The sequence below is a fragment of the Cetorhinus maximus genome, chromosome 18 (genome assembly GCF_964194155.1).
Source record: "Cetorhinus maximus chromosome 18, sCetMax3.hap1.1, whole genome shotgun sequence".
NCBI classification, from domain to species: Eukaryota; Metazoa; Chordata; class Chondrichthyes; order Lamniformes; family Cetorhinidae; genus Cetorhinus; species Cetorhinus maximus.
The window spans coordinates 7,645,025-7,668,169 of record NC_135896.1 but is presented as its reverse complement, the minus strand read 5'-3'; the positions used below and the strand labels follow the sequence as shown (position 1 = coordinate 7,668,169).

The following is a 23,145-nucleotide window of genomic DNA, read 5'->3' as shown; positions in this document are numbered from 1 at the left end:
AATGGTGAATGAATCTGACTGCAACTTCAGGACGTAGTGAGTGAGCTGTCAGCTGTGGCTCAGTTCATAGCACCCTCGCCTTTGAATCAGAGGGTTGTGGGTTCATGTCCCACTCCCGGAAACCAAGAACTGTGATTGTACTCGAAAGAGTTGCAATCTGTGACTGTTGATAACTCGAAAGAGTTTCAGGACGTAGTGAGTGAGGTGTCAGCTGTGGCTCAGTTCATAGCACCCTCGCCTTTGAATCAGAGGGTTGTGGGTTCATGTCCTACTCCCAGAAACCAAGAACTGTGATTGTACTCGAAAAAGAGTTGCAATCTGTGACTGTTGATAACTCGAAAGAGTTTCAGGACATAGTGCATGCACAGATTAGCTCAGAAATCCTGAAGCTGCAATGTGTCCATCAGGGTGGACCCCACCCCTACTTCCACCCCCAACCCAAGCTGGCAATCACTGAAATCAGCAAAATTTTCCGCTTTCCCACTCCCACATCATGATTTGAAACCCCTTAAAAAGCTGGACCTTGTTCAGTGAGGCTTCAATGCATTTTTAATTGATGTGATTATTAAAATTTGATGAACGACAGAACTGGCCCTGAAAAAGTAATTCATGAAGTGCTGTTAATTGATTAATTAGAAGATTTTTTAAGTTAGCCTTTTTTTTAGAAAAAGTTTTTCCAGAATGTTTTAGATTCTATCTTCACCATGTGTATGGCCCAATCTTTAATTTGCTCTATGCTTAAAAGAAAGTTTTATTTTACTGTTCATTTCCTGATTGTTTGCCTGTAAAAATCCTTTAATGTGATGTCTGCTTGGACAGCCTGATGACATCACTCCAATTCCACATTGTGAATGCCCAGTAAAGAACGCTGCAGTTGCAGTTCCACTGCATAGCAGGAGAGGTGAAATTCCTGCCAGATCTCAGACTTACTTAGGAGGTCAGCAACAAGTGCCCTTGCTTCACTACTGATCGCAAACTCTGGTTATTGCTGCACTGCTGTTTGTGGGATCTTGCAACAAGTAAATTGGCTGCACTTTGGAACTTGAAAGACATTACACAAATGCCAATGTTTTGCTTTAGGAAAGTTAAGAGGGAAGTTGGCACATGTGCCATTGGCACTGCAACCCAGTTTGGATCTACATATTCAGAGGAGGAGTGGGAGAGGAAAAAACTGGAAGAGAATCCAGACCAGGTACAAAGGACAATGCAGTTTGAAAAAGCTAAAGGAGGAAGGCGCATGAAGAGAAACACAGAATTGATATTTACATAAAGTACATTTCTAAGCACCATCTCTGTTCATAAATAGCAGACAGACTAATCAAATTAGCCAGCAAAGAGACAACATGCTTCATTCTCCATCATTCAGTTTTCATTATCTGCACTCTTGCACCATCTGAATGTCTACCAGTTCCATATTTTCTGCTAACTCAAGCAGCTGTGTGCCACACAACCAACAACAAGCTTCCAATTTGGATCACAAGGCTACAGGTCACTCCAACCTCTCTTGCTTCTGCCGGTAAATTTTTGTTGTTGTTTCTAGCCTAGGTGCTGGATATAATATGCCAGCAAGGCACTCCACTTATGATGGACTCCTTTTAATCATTTCTCCTGTCATCCATCAAGTAGTGTGGACTAATCCATGGCTGAAACCTGCTACCACCATCATGTTACTGGAGTTGGAGTGGGCAGGGGGATTTAAGCTAGATTTAAGAAAGAACACATGTGTACACACAGACAGGCAAACATCCAACTAGGAGTTGCACAAAGCGATACATACCTCTGGCACCAAAGATTTAAAGGCAAAAATCAGATCATTAAGTGTAACACTGTTGTAAAATATAAAATGTCTAAAACTCATGTAACTAATTATTTTAAATAATTCACGCTAACACTTTTCATACAAGTCCTTCACGTGTGCAAAGATGGCCAATATATCACAGGTGTTTTCTGCTGCAACTTGAGGATTTACAGATGTAGCAAAGCAGTCAGTACCTACAGGATGGTAATTTGTAATAGGTAGTAAGAAACACTGGAAGTAGCGCCGGACTCCTGCTGCTGTACAGCTCTACAGGATCAGCAGCCCTCTTTGGTATTCTCAACCAAGTGTCCATTCTCCACTTGAGCAGGCAACATCGTCAGGCTGGTCCACTCTGATGGAAAGGCCCAAGGAATGAGGACGAGAACATCACAGACCAAGCCAAATTTTGTCATGACTCAGGATATACTTTAAAGGGTCACCGATTGTGGACACCTAGAGGATCAAGAAATATTGACAATGTCACCTTGCCCAAGATTGGCTTATTCAGCTATTAGGTCCAGTCATGTAGTACGTTAGCCCACTCAGTCAATAGTATGGATGAAGTACTAAATTCTTTCAGCTACTTTGACTGAAGACTTCAACTACTAAAAATGATTAATGGAGCTGAAAAAAATATTGGTTCAATTTACTGTATAAATACCAGTTACCAATAAAATCAGAATATATTACAACTTCAAATATCATCTTTAAAGGAGCCATAAAAATGAGGTCTCATCTGCCCTCTCAGGTAGACCTAAAAGATTATGTTGCATTATTTCAAAGAACATCAAAGGCTTTCTCACTGGTGCCCTGGCCAATATTCATCTCTCAAAATAATGAAAAACAAATTAACAGGGTATTTATCTCATTACTTTTTGTGGGAGCTTGCTTTGCACAAGGCTGTGTTTCCTACATTACAACAGTGGCTGCATTTCAAATAGTACTTCATTGACTGTCAAGTGCATTGGGATATCCTGAGGTCAGATAGGCATAACACAAATTCAAGTTTTTAAAAAAAACTCTTTATACACCTGGCTCGAATCAACTGCATTTCAACAGCTGATTTACAGACAGTATCTTTTAAATGGAAGATTTAGTTTTGTAAATACAGATTTCTATATTATCTGTACTCGAATAATTTAACATGTACAAAAGGATATTAGTAATTATAGCCACAGTATCTCTCCCCAGCCCCAGTGCTCAGAAAATTATTTAATTAAAAATAATAACACCTCACCATGCAAATAATTGAACAAATGGTCAAATTCCACAAACATCTAATCTGCCACTTTGTTTACAATTGATCACTTCCCTCAGAAAGTAATCCATGCCCTATCAACTAATAACTCCAGAGTCCATTCTCTCCCGATACTGGAGAAAACTAAACTGAAAAATTGTTGAATACATTTCTACAAGTCAACTTAAAAGATTTTAGTACTTACTGCGGCAGTGGTCTTGATGTTGTTCAGCAAAGAGGGTTGTCGGGCAAGGGCAGCTTAGCTGTATATTCTGAACAACTTTAGCAAAACACAACAGCAAATCCTCGAATGAAAGGAGGCAGGCTGCCCCTGTTACAAGCAAGGACACTGCCAAACTGTCATTTCAGCCGAACAGAAGGCTCGCGTAATGACAACCACAAAACTCATTTAAACTCTGAAAAGGCAACTAATGAGCCCATTCATGCTGGTGATAAATTATTCACCACCAGCACTGATCCCACTTGGGTTCAGAAAAGTAAACTTTAAACAAGAGACGCCAAGCCCTCACTTTGGAGAGAGAAAAAAGAAGTGCTATTCAGCTGTGACTTACTCGGGGACTTTGCTACCTAACATGAAGTTAGTTAACTGGTTAACCACTGGGGCTTGGTCTAACCCTTTCATTTCAGGCTCTTTCTGAGCGATTTTCCTCATTTTCTCAATTTTAAACAGCAGTAATGAAGACAAGGGAAATGAATGTAAATAGAAAACAGACATAAAAAACAAATTCTGACTAGCTGCCACTTAGTCAGCCATTTGGATTCCACCACCTTTTTGCTCGAGGGTATTGGCAACAAACCTGCCCACAGTATCACATCTTTCTCCAGTAACCTGTTTAGCAAGCAGGCTCATCCTACGAGGGATTGGTGAAAATCTTTCCCTTCCTGCAACATCTATCTCTCAGAACTTGATTTTAGTAACACCCAGCGTGATGTCAGTTTCACCTCAGGACACAATTACAGCACAAACAAACCCTACCCACTGTACAGTGGGGAATTAGAATAAACAAAACAACTCTGGGAACAACTGCTATAATGAATGGCAGCTTCACAAAGAGAGGTAAACTACCCAGTCTGGCCTAAGTGTAACTCCTAAATGCTCTGTTCTTTTGATTAATCCACGAGCAACTTTCGACACAAAAACTCAATAAAACAAAGGGCCTTTATAAATAGATTCAATTTCCCCACTTTATGAATATCTATACTATAAACTTTGAGCTTTTTTAACTGGGTTACAAGCATAAAATACATAAACAATATGAATATGCAACTGCAGGTATACTATGTTCTAGTTTGAAAACTGGACCTTTATCACAACAGGGTACAAGTTACATCATATCCTGGGTCAATTTAGTCATTGACTTAACTCCTTCAGTACTGGGAGATCATTTAACATTTGTTGCCCATCCCTAATTGCCTTCAATGTGGTGGTAGTTGTAGACTTTCCAGTCAGGGGGAACAACTTCCCATCCTCCGTATACTTCAGCTCATCCAAACCTCTGCTGCCCCGTTCATTAATCATCCTTTTGCTCGCTGACTTACGTTGGCTCCTAATCCAGCAATACCTCAAAATTTAAATTGTGTTTTAATCTCTCCATGACCTCACCCGATCCCATCTCTGCGACTTCCTCCAGCCCTACAAACCTCAACAATCTCTGCATTTCCTAATTGACATCTTACCCAACCCCAAATTCCAATGTTCCACCATCAGCGGCCATGCCTTCTGCTGGTAGGCCCTGTGCTCATGAATTACCCCAGAAACATTTATTAAAATCTCTCTCCTCCTTCAAGATGCTCCTTAAAATCTAGCTCTGACCATCTGCTGCTGAAGCTGCTGTGAAGTGCCTTTCAACACGTTAAAGGTACTATAAATGCAAGCTGATGTTTTTGAACTCCCATGTTTGTATGTCCACTTGATCAGGCAGAAAGGACCTTGTTTTAATATCACAGTTGATGCAGAAATTCTCAGTACTGTACTTAAGTGTCAACCTAGGTTATGTGCACAAGTCCAGGAGTGGTACTTGAAACTACAGCTTTTTGAATAATTTGGTGTATGGATCACTAATAATCAATTTAGGGAAGGAAATCTGCCATTCTTACCCAGTCCGGCCAAACTGTGACCCCAGTTCCTCAGCAATAGGGTTGACTCTTAACTGTCCTCTGTTTTGGCCTTGCAAGTCATTCCATTGTCAAGGTGGTGGCTCACCACCCACCTTCTCAAGGGAAATTAGGAATGGGCAATAAATGTTGGCCCTGCCAGCGACACTCATGTCCTGTGAATGAAGAAAAGGTAACCTACAAATCAATCTTCCTGGATAGAAATGTAATTCATTATCTGGTGGCTCATTCACTTGTGTTTTGTAGCTAATCACTATGCGTAAGTTGGGTGAATTTACAAGCTAAGCTACTCTTCCATTTAAAGATTGAGGGAGTGCTGCATTGCCAGATGCATCAGCCTCAGGTTTGACTTTAAACTAGTCTCTATTCCTGTAGACATTAAAGATCCCACAGATCTATTCATAGAGAAGGGAGTTCAACCAGTTTCCTGGCCAACTCCCTCCCTCAATGCCAACCCTAAAAGCAGATGAACTGACCATGCATCTCAATGTTATTTATGTCTTAGCTTGTAGATAAATTACGGACTCACTTACCCTGTACTTTCAAGTAATTTATTACACATGGAATGTCTGTACATTTTTTCCTCTAAGAGCATTGTTGATAAACGTGCTTGATAAATGCTATTTTTGTTTACGGTCATCAATACCCTCATGCGCTGGTTGTACCATGTCATGGACTACACTTGAAAAGTACTGCAAGGTATTTTGGACATCCTAGAAATGCAAGTCCTTTCTTCTCAGCAAAAAAGTTACTGAAGGAATTTTAGAAAGCAACACCATCATTGTAAAAATTGAGTATTTTGATTTGGCTGGTCTGTGTAGAATTTTGTGGCATTTAAGTACAAGCTACAACAAAAATGCCATTTGTAACTTTTATCCCTGGGTTACAGAAAAGATCAGGTGAATTGTTATGATTGAAAGAATGGTTCAATTGTTTCTAAACCGCTTGGATGACAGTTTATTGCCACAACTAACATCTGTGTTGTAGCCTCTGAAGCAAAGACTTCTTTTGCACGTCTCAGCTCCAGTTTTTATTTGATATGGCATGTGACTATTTATGCAACTGAAGTCACTCTTGTCAATCAAACTAAAGAGACAAAGAGCACAAATCATCCCACCTAAAGAAATGGTGTCAATCATGATTGATTAAGGGCAGCATTTAAGGGAATTGGACCCATCCTTCTGATAATGACCTCAAGTCTATAAATAAGTAAAACACAGGGGGAAAGTACCTGATCTCTGAGCACAATGCTAGTTCAATGCTGGTGAGTTCAGACTTTCCTTTTACAAGTCATAATACATTTGAATTCTGCTCAAGTTTTGAACATATTAAAATGCTCTATGTCTATGCTTAACGTAAAGACTGAAAGTATGTGGGAGATGTGAGACAGCTTGTGAATAAAAAAAAAAACTGTAATTCAAGTGAACTTTACATGTTCATAAGGCAGTGTCCCTACCATGACTGTTTGGTAGCTCTGCAAAGAGAATACCACGCTGCCTCATTTAGCTCCACATCCTCTCTTCCACAACTGGACAATCAAATTTGAAAACATGCAACAGTCAAATTTCTTCAGTGGTAATGCTGGGCTGTAAGATGAAATACTTGGTTGTGGCAATGGAAGCCCAACTTCACTGTGCAAAAACAGCATCACTGTTCTGGAGAATGGTACTTCTCAAACCACTACCAAAGCTCTGTGCCCAACTCTCCCAGCAAGAGCGCGAGCAAGAAGGTGGGAAGACAATAGCAATGCAGAAAAGAGAAAAGGGAAAATTATTTGTTGCCCTCGCAAATCATCTGTGCCAAAAAAGCTCGGAGGCTAATTTTGTTGTCAAAGACAATTTCAAGGCATCAGCCTCAAAAATGCATTGTACAAAACTTTTATTTCCACCATTAGATCCACAATTATTAATATATCACAAAACTGTGAACAATCTCCTAAGCTTTTAACATGTCTTAAAGTTAATTGCCCACCATCATAATTTCCACCTATATTTCAAAACAAATTTTCATTAATGCTTGTTAAAATTTTACTATACTCATTTGTTTAATGAGTTTTGAAAGAATCCTACACTAAGAAAGAAATTTGCTCAGTACACTATGTGGAGCAAAATTGTAAACACCGTCTTTAGAAATGCATTTACCACTTTGCATTTTTTTCAAGCCTGAAATGAAATTGTCAATTTGGCTCGATTGATTGCACTGTGCCTACAAAGTGTCAGTGGTGCAAACCCAACTCCTGATGAGCACAATAATCTAAATTAACACTTAAGTCCAGTATCAAGGGAGTGTGACATTGTCACAACAAGAAGAATATAATGCCTTTAATGTAATAAAAAGTTCCAAGGCCTTCACAGAGGCACTTCATGTTTACAATCTTAGGATGACTGGAACTATACTGTGAGAGTGTGAAAGAATGTGCGAGGGTGGGAGTGATAGAGAATTGTCTTCCCCTCCCCATAACATGTTAGTTTATTTAACTAATCACAAGTCATATTATTGATCAGATCAAGGCAATGTTGACAACAACTTAGTTGTACAATAGGATGGTTTCAAAGGGGAAAATAATCAATGCAAGTCCACCCACTTCCCCATTCAACCTCGTGCTTTATAAAAAATTGTCCTTTTTTTATATAAATGTAAGCCAACATCAATTCTGGTCTAGGTTTCTTCTGTTTTTTTCAATTTCAATGGGATTTTAAAGTGGCCAAAACAGAAAATTCCAGGAAAAAGAATAGTTAAAATTACTAAGTGGAAAAACAGAGACTAATGAATTGGTACCTGGCAGTTTTAAAATTACTGCCTATTGTGCTTAACTGCAAACAGAAGCCAAATTGCAAAGATTTTTTTTGGCAGCAAGCCGAGCTCTCATTTGCCACGACAAACAAGTGATCATAAACCATTAGGTTTAAGTTAGGGACAAAGAATCTACCATGATAACTGTCATTTTTGTTCTTTACCATAAAATATTATTGCACTAAAAAAGGAGTGTGCCTGGCCAGGGTTGAGAGAAGCTTTTCTCAAATTCCGGACAAATTCCTCCTCTGCCTGACAATGGGAGGTGTGCAAAAATTGCTGTTGTGACAAGGCCTTGCTCTGAAAACCCATCTATGATTAGAGTGCAGAGCAAAACAGAACTCGCCTTAGCCATCACCCTTTGTAGTAAAGAAAATACTACCTAAATAAATTAACAATATAGGGAACTGTGTCCAAAGAAGAAACAGTGGAAGCAACTACATCCAGAAAAGTACATAACCTAAAAAAAAAACACTTCAAGTGGATTCAATTCTCAAGTTGTCAAGTCATAAAAGATCGTATGAACTGTACACCGAATCTTGAATTTTATCAGTAACTTAATTTTCCTACATCACTCTGCTGGGATTGACAATCACCCTCTGTTGAGGTTGAACTTTACAGTGTCCAAGTAAGTCAGGTGATGAATAAGCAGTTGGAACATTTCTCAGTGGTCATACTGCACACAAGTGCATTAAGCAATTAGATTCTGCACTTAGACGATTTCAATCGTCCAGCCCCGCCCCCCCCACAAGCACTTGGTTCCTGGTCCTGCGTATGACGTTAATGCAGAGCCATTCAAAATAGATGGCTGCGTAATGAAATGTGTACACAATCCAACAGTAATCCAAACAAAGGTGCCTCTGTAAAAGGTCAACTGATGAAACAAGGCGAGAACACAGAATAAGCCGGTTTATAGCGATCAAGCATGCACTCAATTTAGCATATAGTTTAGGTTGCTAAATTTCAATTATTCCTTGGCAGTGATCTAGCTCTCATGTTGAAAGTCCAGGTGCGTTTTTCAGTCTCCCGAAATCAAAGTAAAGAGATTATGAAATATAAACATAAATACAATGGACTGGCAATGGTACTTCATACATAAAACCAGGTGAGAGTATTAAAATCAGAATGCTTTATCTCTACATTTTAAAGTTTATTGCTTATAATGGCAACCATGGCATGCAGTCAATTGCCATTAGCTGGCATGAGTAAAACCTGAAAAGTCTTGGAACAATGTTTGTTCAATTTTAGTAACACCAGTTGCTATTTTTGACATGAAACTGCTACATAAATGGAAGAAATGTCAAAATTGTGGTAAAAATTAAGCACCTTATAAAACTCATGCTCACGTTTCAAAAAGGTTAAGGAAGGAGAGAGACCAGGAAAGAGAAAATTAGGAAGAAAACACAGGCAGCAATTTTCCGATAGTGAAACCCAAGCAAAATTGATTAGTGAGATGAAAAAAAGCATTTCCTGGGAATAGAGGTTTCCAGAAACGTCATCATTTTTCACTCCCCATCGTTCTGAAAGGCTAGAGGGGAAAAAGTCAATATTTCATATCACATACTTGAATTTTCTTTTTTTTTAAAAATCACTTTGCCACATACACCACTCCACCTGGGACATCAAATGCATCAAGTTGTTACTTCAATGCATTGCACTATGAACTGGTGGAATGCTGGTTTGATTTCCAAATGGCAGAGCTGCCAAATAACAAAACCAACTGCGCGCATGCACAATTTCTCTCTTAAAATTCCCCCACCATCCCCTCAATTGTCTCAGTTCTCCCTTGGGAGGACAAAAGATTCATTTCAAACAATTGTGTGCAGAGTCCAGAAAAGGGACTTTTTCTCCCATTGCACTGTGAATTGCCTGTAAATAAGAATCATCAGAATTTCAGTTATGTGTAACAGAATCAGCTAAATTTACAGAACAGAAGGAAGCTATTTTGTCCCTTTGTTCAAGCAATCCCAATGCCCTGATCCCTCTCTAAAACCTGTGACTGTCAATTTTTGTCTGAAAAGGTATGTGTGCCAAAACGGCTCTGTGGCAGAGTAGTCAATGCTCCAATCCTTCATACAAAGATATTTCTCCTAATCTTTCCTCAACTTGAAATTGTTGACACTCTTGTCACTGACTCCCTAACTAGAGGAAATTGTCCTTCCCTATTTCACCCTATCACTATCTTGTGCATAGTTTTAAAAATTTGTATTAAATCTCCTAGCTTTTTCCTTTCCAGTAGAAAGTGTCACCATCCCCTCTTCACTCAATACTTTCTTCATCCTGATACATCTAATGCTGTACATTCTCTATGCCTTTAATGTCCTTTTCATAATGTAACACCCAAGGCAGCATAAGAAAACTGTAACTGTGGCCTAACCAGTGTCTTTTTATAAATTAATTGCTTCTTCATTCTATAAAACTGAGGTTTCATCAGCCAACTCACATTTTTAGGACATTATATATTTGATCCCCAAATCGCTCTGTTCATCCATATCCTTCAGCATCTTTCCATTGAGGGAATGCTCTCATTCTTTGATATTTCTATGGATTAAATTGCAAGCTTTTCTCCTGAAAGATTTCAAAACATTCCTCACTATTTGACAAATCCCCTTTTGTGTTATCAGCCACATATCTTCCACCACAGAAGCACATTGGTTCTTTTATATACACCAACTGATTCTCTACCAGTCAAGATTACATCACTTCCAACACTTCTCCAATCTAAGCCATGACTAATCTAAGCTATGTTCCTTTGTTTCCAATATAAAAACAAAAAATGCTGGAAAAACTCAGCAGGTCTGGCAGCATTTGTGGAGCAAGAAACAGAGTTAAAGTTTCGAGTCTGTATGACTTTTCTCCAGAACAGTTTTTTGTTTTTAAACACAGAGTTCCAGCATCTGCAGTATTTTGCTTTTAGCCTTGTTTCCAGTTCATCAAGCAATTTTTATCCATGCTGCTTACACCAGGTACCTAAATTTTTATAACAACCATCTTGAAGGTTTATTAAACACCTTCTGAAAATCCATATATAATACATGCCCTTCAATCTGCTAAATTTGTCAGCCATGCCTTACATTTAACAAACTTGTCCTTGATTAACCTAATCTTCTCTAAATGCTTACTAAGTTTATCTTAAATTATGGGTTTGAAGAGCTTGCTTACAACTGTTATTAGATTAACTGGTCTCTAATGTATTGGTTTGTCCTTCTGTCACTTCTTTACTTTGGCATGTCTCCAGTCCCATGGCACAATTTAAAAATGGCTGTGTTTAGTGATACCGGCCGGTGTAATCAACAAGATTTTGTATCGACACCAATTAAATAATCCTAGCTGCACACAATATGGCCAGGAAATAAAATATATAATTTAGCAAAACAGAAACATTGCAATTGTGGAGCTATTTTAAAAATGGCTATTTAGCTTTGGCTATACAAAAGCTAGAGAGAGACTGCAAGTGGCTGGGAGGCCTCAAATGCTCATAAAATAAAATACAATGAGTTAACCCACGCTTAATCAACTCTCAACAGCCGCAGCAATAATGAGGCCAGACAGGAGGGCTCCTGGCCATCAAAATGCAGGATGATAACACGGTGAAAAGAATGCAAGTGAACTAAGCCCACCCTCCACTGCTCCGCTCCTGCCCCCCCCACTCCACCAACGCTCAGCCCCCCGCCCCCAACGCCCATCTACAGCAAACCAAAGTAAATTGAGCCTGGGTTGTATTAAACTAGTTCTAATTGGGCACAAGTCAAATTGAACATTGTTTTAGAGAGAAAAATGCAAAACAATTACTAAGATTTAGATAAGTCTGACTTAAATGGGATGACACAGAGATTGTCCACAGTCAACCGGGCAAATCTGTTGGTGTGTAAAATGCCCAAAGATCAGTGGGAGGCGTTTGACTAAATTGATTATGTTACAGAGCCAGATTATACCCTTAAGAGGCAAGAGCTCTACATGCCAAGAAAGCCATCCATGAACAACAACATAAAGCTAAAAGAAAAAGCATATAAAAATACAAAAAAAGCATAGATCCTGGCAACTGGGAGAGACACTAGCTGTTTTGTCACTTTTTGTAAGAGCTACAGAAAGAAATAGAAGTATAAAATAAACTTACAAGGGATATCAAACCAACACAAAAATATTTTGCACTTCAATTAGGAAGAAGAGGTCAACAGGACCAATACTGTCCCTTGAAAACTGAACGCTGATATTGTAGATGAAAATAATGAAAAGACAAAACAGTTGAATATTGCTTTACATCAGTATTTACAGTAGAGGAAGAGAATAGCATGTTAGATATCCCAAGCAATTAACATTGAATCAGTAATGGGGATTCATCTAATTTAACTTAAGGTAACAGTCATGAAGAAAATAGTGGCATTAAAGTGTGACGTAGCCCCAGAATGAGATCATTTCCATCCCAGGGTTTGAAAGGAAGTAGGGGATCATTGCAGATGCCCTAATGATAACCTTCCAAAGTTCTCTAAAGTCGGGGACCATTCCTTTAAATTGAAAAACTGTGCTTGTCACTCCGCTGTTTGAGGCAGGCAAAAGGGACAAACCAGGGAATTAAGGCTAGTTAACCGAAGATTTGTTGGCGGGAAATTCCTGAAGTCTATAATTAAGGATAATGAGTGAACACCTTGAGAATATTCAGCTAATCCAAAAGAAGCTGCCTGGTTTTGTAACTGATAGATCATGCCTGGCAGGCCTGGTCAAATTTTTGAAGAGATGGTGAAAGTAGTGGACAGAGGAAAGTCTATGGATGTTATTCATACAGGCTTCCAGGTGACATTTGATAAAGTCCCTCATAAGTGACTATTAGCTAAAGTTGAAGCCAGTGATCTCTTCAACTTTCTTTTGTATGCAGTCAGGTTGTGACATTCCACTGTCCATAAGGAATTGACCCACAGCCATGTATTTTCATCTAAAAGGGATGTTGTTTGTGCACAGCCTGTTTTTACCCTGCGCTCGCACAATTTAAAGGGAATATTGGTTGAAGCTCATGGAATTTACTTGGCTAGGAAATTGGTCGAGTGGCAGGAGATTCAAGGTAGGGATAATAAGCAGGTACTCCAATTAGTGGGTGGTGACTTCTGGTGTCCCACATGAATCTGTTCTTGCTCTTTCGTCTTTTCACCGTTGAGGCAGCCAGAGTGGAGGTTCGGCCATGCCATCCCACAAAACCTTCAGGATCAAGCGATTCCTCGCTAAGAAGATGAAGCAAAACCGACCAATTCCACAGTGGATCCGTATGAAAACTGGCAACAAGATCAGGTACAACTCCAAGAGGAGACACTGGAGAAGAACTAAGCTGGGCCTGTAAAGGGATTCACCACCGCTGGCACACTACCAGCGACAGCCGCCTCTCCCGATCTCCCTCTCCCCTGCAAAGAGTGATGAAAATACAGACCTGCGCAAAAGCTGTCTGAAGAAAAATGTAATTTTTTTGTTTCATGTTTTCTATTGTGGAAAATTAAACCGATATAAATCTCTAAATAAAAAAATGAATCTGTTCTTGGGCTTCAATTGTTCACCATTTATTATGAAGTTAGATGGTGGAATAGAAAGCCACATATCCAAATTTGCCAATGACAAAAATATAGATAGTATTGTAAGCTGTGTAATTGGAGGCTCATTAAAAACAGATATAACGTGAATGGGAAAAACTGTGACATGGATTTCAGTGTAGGAAAATAGAGGTTGTCCACTTTAGAACTAAATAGAATGGAACAGGGTACTTTCTAGATGAAGCTAGTGGAGATTCAGGTGCATTGAGAATTAAAAGATCATGAACAAGTGCAGGAAATGATCAAAGTCAAATCGAATAAAACTAAGAGGTAGAGTTTATTCTTCAGCTATACAAAGTCCTATTGAGACCTGGAGTACTGTGAGCAATTCCAGGCACCAGGCCTTAAGATGGATACACTGGCCTTGAAGGAATGATACCTGGACTCCCAGGGTTAAATTAAAGACATTACACAAATGAGGCTTGTAATCCCTGGAATTTAGAAAATGAAGTAGTGATTTAATCAAAATTTTCAAAATATTAAGGAGATAAAACTAATAGGATACACAGAATATATTTCTGCCAGTTAGAGAATCCAGAACTAGTGCCATAGTCTAAAAAAAGAGCCAGCCTTCCAGGAGTAAAATTACAAAACACTTCTACATACCAAGAGTGGCAGAAGTTTGGAACTCTCTTCCGCAAATGGCAATTATGTCAGTTCAATTGTTCATCTTAAATCTGAGATTGATAGATTTTTGTTTAAAAAAGGTATTAAGGGATATGGGGCAAAGCCCAATATAGCTATATGATAGACCAGTCATGGTCTCATCGAAAGACAGAATAGGCTCGAGATGTTAAATGGCCTACTCCTGTTCCTTTGTTCCCAGCTTTCCCTCGGCAAAAGCTGGCAATCCCTTCAGACAGCACATGGAAAGCTTTGAACTGCCTATGCAGCTGCCAAAAATCAAAAAATAGCTTGGCAATTTTCACCACACCATGATACTGTTTAAAATTTACATCCCCATCCATGAACGCAAGGAACAACACTGAACACGAGCAGGAGCAATGAGATGGAATGCAAAATGAGGGGAGGAAAAACATAACACTAATATCATCACTTTGCCTGTAAAGATACAGAACCAAGATTTGGTTGGGAAACAGTTAAGCTGTTCCCACAAAATTTCATTGGATTGGTCACACTTGTGTGTAAATGGAGAAATTACAGGAAAGATTCACTACTATGCAATCCAAGACCATTCTCTAGTCTCCTGAATAGCCTCCACAGGTGCCAAATACCACAATAGTGCACTCATTTTTTTTTAATTCATTCATGAGATGTGGGCATCTCTGGCTAGGCCAGCATTTATTGCCCATCCCAAATTGCCCTCGAGAAGGTGGTGGTGAGCAGCCTTCTTGAACTGCTGCAGTCCATGTGGTGTAGGTATGTTCAATTGCCATTGAAACAGAGCACTCTTTACTGCTTTATTACAGAAGTGCTTCTACAATCTGCTGATACTCCCCATCCTGTGGAGTTCACCTTATATTTCAGGGCTAAGTACACAGCACTGGAGACAAACAACTACACGTGCAAAAGGAAAACACAACTTGGTCTTCCACTCTTCCTTTTTTCCCCCATCTCTCCTGTCGTCTTGCAGCACAGCAGCTCCATCAGTGTTGTACATTCTCTTGGAAACTGCCTAAGTGAGCACTCTTCACATGCAATTCATAATGTTGAACTCCTGTGGACTATTTGACAATGAGGTGCATCACAGCCAAACCCAATGTGGCCCTCAGCAAACAGCCACCTGCATGAACTTGCAGCAGGGATCACCATGTAGCACACAGGAAGTAGCAGAATTACCCTTCCTGACCTAAGCTCACCAAGGTCAACAGTGGTATCCCTACTACTAACCCAAAGATAAAACCTGGGGCCCCAAGTGTGGCTCCACTAATCGCTGTTTAAGCTCTGTAGAAAGCTCAGTATGAACATACAAAATAGGAGCAGAAATAGGCCATTCAGCCACTCGAGGCTGCTCCGCCATTCACAAAGGTCATAGCTGATCTACTTGTGTTTCGAATTCCACATTCCCATCTACCCCCAGTAACCTTAGGTTCTTGTTCTGCAAGGGAATCAATCTACCTCTGCCTTAAAACTATTCAACGACCCCACCTCCTGAGGCAGAGAATTCCAAAGTTGCACAACCCTCACGAAAAAATTTCTCCTCATCTCTGCCCTGAAAGAGTGGCCACTAATTTTAAACATGTTCCCTAGTTCTGGACTCACCCACAAGAGGAAACACCCTTTCCAAGTCCACCTTGTCGAGACCATTCAGGAACTTATATACTCAATCAAGTTATCCCTCACTCTTTATAAACTCCAGTGGAAACAAACCCAGTCTGTCCAACCTTTCCTCATAAGGCAACCCACACATTCCAGGTAGTAAACCTCCTCTGAACCACCTCCAACACATTTACATGATTCCTTAAATAAGGAGACTAAATCTGCACACAGTATCGAGATGTGGTCTCACCAATGCCCTGTATAACTGAAGAATAACATCCTTACTTTTATGTTCAATTCCTCTCATAATAAAGAATAGCAGTCCATCAGCCTTCTTAATTTCTTGCTGTACCTGCGTGCTAACTTTCTGTAACTCATGCACTAGAACACCTAGATCCCTCTGCAGCTTGGAGTTCTGCAGTCATTCTCCATTTAAGTAATACTCTGCTTTCTTATTCCTCCCGCCAAAGTGAAGAATTTCACATTTCCCCACATTATATGCCATCTGCCAGATTTTTGCCCACTCACTCAACCTATCTATATCCAGCTGCAACCTCATGTTCTCTTCACAACGCACTTTCCTACCGTTGTGTCGTCTGCAAATTTAGCTACCATGCCTTCGCTCCCCTCATCTAAGTTATTGATATAAAGTAAAATATATTGTATAAATATAAGTATAAATATATTGTAAAAAGTTGAGGCCCTGGCACAGGCCCCTAAAGGACTCCATTCATTACATGCTGCCAATCAGAAAAAGACCTATTTATGTATACTTGTTTTCTGCCAGCCAATCAATCGTCTATCCATGCTATGGCTTTATGGAAAGTGGAAACACGACACACTTGCAACTTAAAAGGTTGGAACAGACGAGGGAGAGCTTTATCTCACCTTCACATTGGACAACTGTTTCAACAGAAGCAATTCTACAATAATTTCCTACTTTGGTATCCCACTATTTTACATTGCAGAGCACATACTACAACTGGGGTGGCAACAGCAGTAAAGAAATACAATGCTGGTTTTGAATGACCAGCATTTGACAAGCACTGGACACAGGAATCTTATCCTGCATAAGATGCTGCTCATCAAACTAAACCTGCACTCTATCCTCCTTGATGATTTGACGCTTGTTTCCTATTCCCAACACAATGAATTCAAAATTTTTATCTTCAAATCTTTCCACCATTTCAACTTTTTTGCAACTTCTTCTAACCGTCCCTTCCTACACCTTTCAATCCTTTAACTCTAAGCTCCCTTGATGGCATAACTTTTGCCACCTCAATCTCCTTTCTGGGACCCCCTCCTGAAACCACTCCCTTCTCCATTCTTAAAATCCGTCTTTCTGACCAAACCTCTAATCACCTCACTATTACCAGAGAGTCTGCTGATTTTCCTTTTCCCATCTGTCAAGATGTATTCAATAATATAAACTTAACATGAAGGCAAGTTGTTGCTCTTATCCTTAGTGATGTCAGTGTATTCCTGATAGCCAGTTGGAGGAAGGAACCAGGGCCAGTCTTTACTTGAAACAGATTTATTTAGAGTGAAACATGACAACTCGACTCCGCTCAACTCTTGTGTCAGTAAGTGTCTCTTCATATGCGCTCAAGTAACCATCCAATCAATGCCCCTCACATGTATATACTTAATCTCAATTGATATAATTCATACACAGGTACACTTGCAAAAGGAATTGCTGGATGACAACTCGAACAGGAATACCAATAATTTTCCCCCTCTCTAACTTGGGGGTTTTGAGGCCAGTTATTCTGCTATTCCTACCACCCAAACTGAAAATGAGGCAACTCAAGTCAGAGATCTAGTCTGTACTGCTCAACTACTCGTTAGTTAAACTTACTGAACTTCTGGGCACATGCAGCTCATGCGTAGCTGGGGGAGGTCAGTTTATTTCCTGGAGAGTACATAATTATCTTCATCCAGGACAGGAGTGCCTGTGGTTGATTTATCACAGTGTTACAGCATATATTATCTACAGTCTGCATAATTCTCCTCTGCCCAAGTCCTACCCTACTGACGCATTCAGAGTATGTTCTTGAAGGCTGCGAAGTGAGCATGGGCGGTCTCTGTTTGTGGTGCCACACGATTTTGTTTCGCTTGTGGGAGTGTTTGAGTTTTCTGCAGAGTGAAGCTCGTTTCTGCCTACTCACGGGGCCCAGTCACTAGTTTTAACATGAGTATTCATCCACTCCTTCCCAGTTTCAACAGCTTGCAAATCCCTGGTGTAGGGGCTGAGAAAAAATTGTTCACTTTTTCAACTGCTCATCAGCTTTGGCAAAAATGCAAAGGAGCATCAAGTCCAACCTAAACCTGGACCTGCAAGGTAGAAGTTAAAAAGAAACAGTGGTGTTCCTGGGGAAGATGGATGATGAATGAGGGAGGAGGCATCACCTGTTGCTGGAACAACAAAACAATTGATTATTTTAAAAAACATAAACAAACCCTATGTATTTCCTCATTACCTTTATTACACATATTTTCTCCCAACACCAAAATATACCTCAAGCTCAAACTTTCTTTTGATTATTTTATAACCAGAATATATGCCCAAGTTTGAAGTATTGTGGATAATTCTGGGTGCCACACTTAACACCATTCCACTTTCTTGACTTTCATAGCTGACTGACATTTCAAACAATATTTTCTCCTCCAGTTCTGATCCCCTTCTCTTCCTCCCTAGAAACACAGCTCTACCTCTCTACTCTATCATGCCAATTTTGTGCTGTCAGACTACTCAACTTGAAATGATGGGTGAGAGAAGGCTGCCTCCAAATGAACTTAGTAAGGGCACGTACATTTATCATGATGTGACCAGGGATGAGGGGCTTCAGTTGTGTGGATAGATTGGAAAAGTTAGGACTGTCCTCCTAGAACAAAGATGGATAAGAGGTGACCAATAGAGATTTTCAAGATGAAAGGTTTTGATAGATTAAGTGGAGAAAAATTATCCCACCTGGCAAGTGGGTCAACAATTAGAGGTAAAATATTTAAAATTATTGGCAAAACATTTATAGAGATGATGAGAATATTTTTCACTCGAGTTGTTAGAATCTAGAACGCTTGGCCTAAAAAGGGTTGTGGAAGCCTATTCCATAAATAAAGTTGGACAGGTACTTGACGATGAGGAACTTGCAGGGTTACAAACAAAATGCAAGGATGTGGGACTAAGCATGACTGCTTAGTCACAGAGACAGTACAGACATGACACCCGAAACAGTCTGTTGCTGTGCTCTTAAGTTCTGATTCCATGAGAAGTCTGAATGGTGTAAAACTTGGGAGGGAAACTTGGAGGTGGTGGTGTTCTCATGCACCACTTGGTGGTGGGGCTCTGGAGGTGCTGTTGAAGGCACCTTGGTGAATTCCTGAATTGCATTTTGTAGATGGTACAGGATGCAGCCAAATTTCACATATAGATAGGGGGTGAAGTGCCGAACAAGCAGACTGCTTCATCCTGGACAATATTTACCTGGGTGTTACTGCAACAGTATTTATCCATTATCATCGATTATTGCACATGGGGGTCACTAGCTGACAACAGAGGAAACTGACAACGCCTCCTGTGGGCTGGAATGCACCACCACAATAACCAATGGATAACAGCAGCTTGGCAGCAGACACCAAAACTGAAAACAACCCACTTCAACACTCAGTAGCTTCATGGCTCAGTAGCTTCAGTGGCACTTGTGACAGAGCCTGCCTCTCAAGGGTTGAACACTTCAGCCACCAGCAAATGTGAGCCATATGAAGACATCCCATCTAAAATGGATTGTTTGCGGCACGTCCATCATCTTTCATAGATGGAAGGATGCCAATGACTCTTCAACAAAAGTGGAGAGTATTGTATAGTGCAAAAATCTTTATAGGATTGATATAATCTAGTACAGCAAGAGAGTCACTAAAATGTTTAAAACAATGACTGGCATATTAATTAGCTCCTTCATAAAATTCAAGTTACCAGTTAGATCTAAACTAAACACATGGAACATGCCATCACCTAAAGCAAATATCTCAGTACTGCCGAAAACACCTAATGTAAGTAAACAAGATGGGGTAGGGAAAAAACGAAAAGGGATGCGATAAACGAACAATGGAACATCCCGAATCTATAGAACATCCAACAAATGAATTCAGGGTAAATTGCCTAGCTTTATCTGGAAAACAGGAACATCAAATCATCAGATTGTACGGCTGTCACATCATATTGCAGTTGCTTTCTCAAGTGTATTTAAAGGATTATAATTGTTATTGTTGGATTGCCACTGGGACTCTCAAGCAGGTGTACTCATTATCTTAACCAGCAACCTGAATAAATGCCTTCCTTAGTCAGAGAGGCTATGACAAGAGAAGTCACAATAGGCTTACTAGATTATTAATTATTTGGGCCTGCATTGTAGGGGGTTCGAAAGGTACAGCAGCACAATTTTGAGCAAAAAATCTGTATGAAGTTATTACACAAAGATTTTTACTATAATCAAGAAACCTACAGCTATTCCACATATTCTAAAAGCAGCGGATTCTGGTGAACTAAATGTTTCTAATTCAGTTACATTACATCTTCACAGCTAGTCATCATTTTGAATTGAGATATGTCTATAAAAATAGTTGTGTACTACTACTGATCTGCTTATTAATATAAAACCGATGAAACTGAAGAGGAAACTAAATTAGAAATCCAAGTGTAATGAATAGGGAATCTACAAAACTTCCATTTAACATCCATTAAACTAAAAGGGAATGTAATTTCGTTGGGCTTAGTATTTGGGAGGTCATTCTCCCAGTTTAGGCTAAATGAGAAACGCTCAATTTCCTAGTGTAGCTATTGTCTTCCTTATTCACCTAATGTGATTTGACCTTGTAAACGAACAAATAGCCTGTCACCCAAATGGAAAATACATGTATTGTTTACTGATGTTCTATGATTTTCAGAAGCATTTAGCCCATTTGTAGTGAACATCTAATTTACTGGAAGATTATATATAAGGTGGCTTCAATCAATACTCCACAGAGACACTTCAATGTCCAGCTTGGCCCTTATGAAAGAAACTTAACACCTCTTGACCTCAACTGACCTGACTGTACAGGAGGAAATCTGAATAGTTTTCAGTGCAATATACCTGGTGCAGATCTCTTGAACTTTTCAGGGGAAGATGAACTCTGTGCATGGACTCTCGTCCATGCTCGTTAAGTAATTCAATACTACTTGCTGTTCAAACTGAATTTTCTTATAAGACACAGAGCCAAAATAAACAGTGTGACCATACTATTTTGCATCAAATTAATGTAAACTCTACAGTAATTGTGATTTAAATCATCCCAAACACTGAATATCACATGGTCTATAGACAGTTAGGTAGTAACACTCCTTTTTAAAGTACCCTCAAGAACATGATGCTTAACATAGTCAGGGCTCAGAATGTGCTTTCCTGCACAAGGTCATGTGCTCAGAATGTCATGTGATAAATCTCTGGGAACATCAGAATTGGGGACCCAATTCACATAGCCTCTTTCACAACACATCCAGCCATATAGCGCCAGCCGTGGCTCAGTTGGTAGCACTTTTGCCTCTAATCACAAGGTTGTGGGTTCAAGTCTGGGCTGACACTCCAGTGCAGTACTGAGGGAGTTCTGCCCTGACATTGATTCAGTTACATCATCTTGTTCCACAGAACAGATATAGCGACAGAAAACAAGCATTACAATGCATAACCAAGGCTGACCGACCCTTTATGTTGTATTTGTTACTGCTCCTGGATTTAGCACAGAAGAAATAAGCAATAGAATCTTCAAGAACTTATAACTGTGGATTAGAAATTCCAAATGAAAATTTGTTTATTTTACCAAAAGCTGAAATATTCTTACAGTTCAGAAAGACTGCCTGTATACTACAAGTAGGAGCTCTATTTTTATTTCCATTATAAATAAAAAAGCCTCAGCCGAGACTGTAAACTGACGTCTAAATCTTCAAATCAGTGCTACTGGTTCAGGGCTGTGCATCTATGCATCACTGAGAATGCAGCACCATGCCTCTGGAATCAAGTGACTCAGAAGAGGCAACAGTAGGTCAGATTGCCTATCAAAGTACAGAATATCCAGTAGCTCACTGAGGCTTCTTGGCCAAACCATGTATTTAACTGAAAAACTACATGAAACATCCCTTGGATACACTGGGCACATGAACATTCCCAGTCAAATACTGGGATCCAATCTCCCTGTTTGGGCTGGAGTTTACCTCTTCCGGCAGTTCCCTTATTATCATCACGTTAGAGGGTCACAAATCAGAATCTTCCACTAAAGTCCATCAATAAATCTAAAATGTCATCATTGCAACCCTAGTCCCAACAGTTTACAAGCATTGCTGGGCACTGGGCAGACAGTCCTGCTCCTTTCCCTACCTGGGTGTGTTAGGTTGCCTGGGCACAGCAGAGAGGAATTTCAGGTGCAATGAGCTGCGCACTCGAAAGGAATCCTGTCTGACTTGCTGTCCTTTCAAATGAATAAATTGAAAGGAAATCAGGTGGGTTCATTCTGACAATTCGTTTCACCCCATTTGATTCTCCTCTATGCATTGTGCCCAGAAGTCCAATACACCCAGTTACAAGGACAAAAAATTCTGCCTGAACTTTTTTAAAAAATTTTATCTTTTAACAAATACTATAATTCCAACAAGCACCCTAAATTAAATCAGACTATCAGCAACCCTGCTGCCAGATGACATGAAGCCACACCAGATACACAGAACTTCAATAATAGGAAGGCCATTCACACAGTTTCACCTCTTCTGGCTCTAGTTGCTCAAACACCGCTTTCTACTCCAATCCCATTTCCTTGTGTGATTCTGCACTGTTCTTTTACAAATCTTTAGCCAATATATTTTTGGATAACACTACAATCTCCACCTCAATAGCCATTGGTGGCAAAGCATTCTAAGTCCTAATTACTCTCCAATGTGTAAAAAATTCTTTACTTTCCCCATGCATTCTTCTAGTGGTGATCTGTGCCATGTTACCAGTGGAAACTATCACCAAAATCTTTCCTAATCTTGAAAATATTATTAGGCCCCTTAAAGAAGTGTGTTCCAGTGAAAGCTTTTCTTCATAGCCTGCCATTCCTGATGAGCTTCGAGTGAATCTTTGCTGCACTGTTTGCAACACCTCAAAATATCCTTCCTATACAGGGGTGTCAAGAAATGGATGCAATACTCCAATACAATCTAATCAATATAATGTACAAATTCATTATCACTGCATTGTAATACCTGTGTATAAGACCATAAGACATAGGAGCAGAAATTAGGCCATTCAGCCCATCAAGTCTGCTCCGCCATTCAATCATGGCTGATAAGTTTCTCAACCCCATTCTCCTGTTTTCGC

The 23,145-nt window shown here is 39.8% G+C and overlaps 2 protein-coding genes across 14 annotated transcripts in view; one reads left to right on the top strand and one right to left on the bottom strand.

The window, feature by feature from the left end:
* Window positions 1-23,145, bottom strand: part of foxn3 (forkhead box N3) — a 341,543-nt gene that overhangs the window by 235,679 nt on the left and 82,719 nt on the right. For 2 of the 13 annotated variants that reach the window (XM_078562052.1, XM_078562060.1), the window contains exons 1-2: window positions 3,241-3,976; window positions 1,993-2,251 (exon numbers count right to left, since the gene is read on the bottom strand). The exons of 9 other annotated variants lie outside the window; for them this stretch is intronic. The gene's annotated coding sequence lies outside the window, so the exon portion shown is untranslated. Of the gene's footprint in view, window positions 1-1,992; window positions 2,252-3,240; window positions 3,977-23,145 lie in introns of those variants that run through there. 2 more of the 13 variants (XM_078562053.1, XM_078562054.1) reach the window with 2 other exon arrangements.
* Window positions 13,100-13,474, top strand: LOC144693447 (large ribosomal subunit protein eL39). The gene has a single exon (XM_078563317.1). The coding sequence runs from the start codon at window positions 13,138-13,140 to the stop codon at window positions 13,291-13,293; it is 156 nt and encodes a 51-aa protein (XP_078419443.1). The 5' UTR covers window positions 13,100-13,137; the 3' UTR covers window positions 13,294-13,474.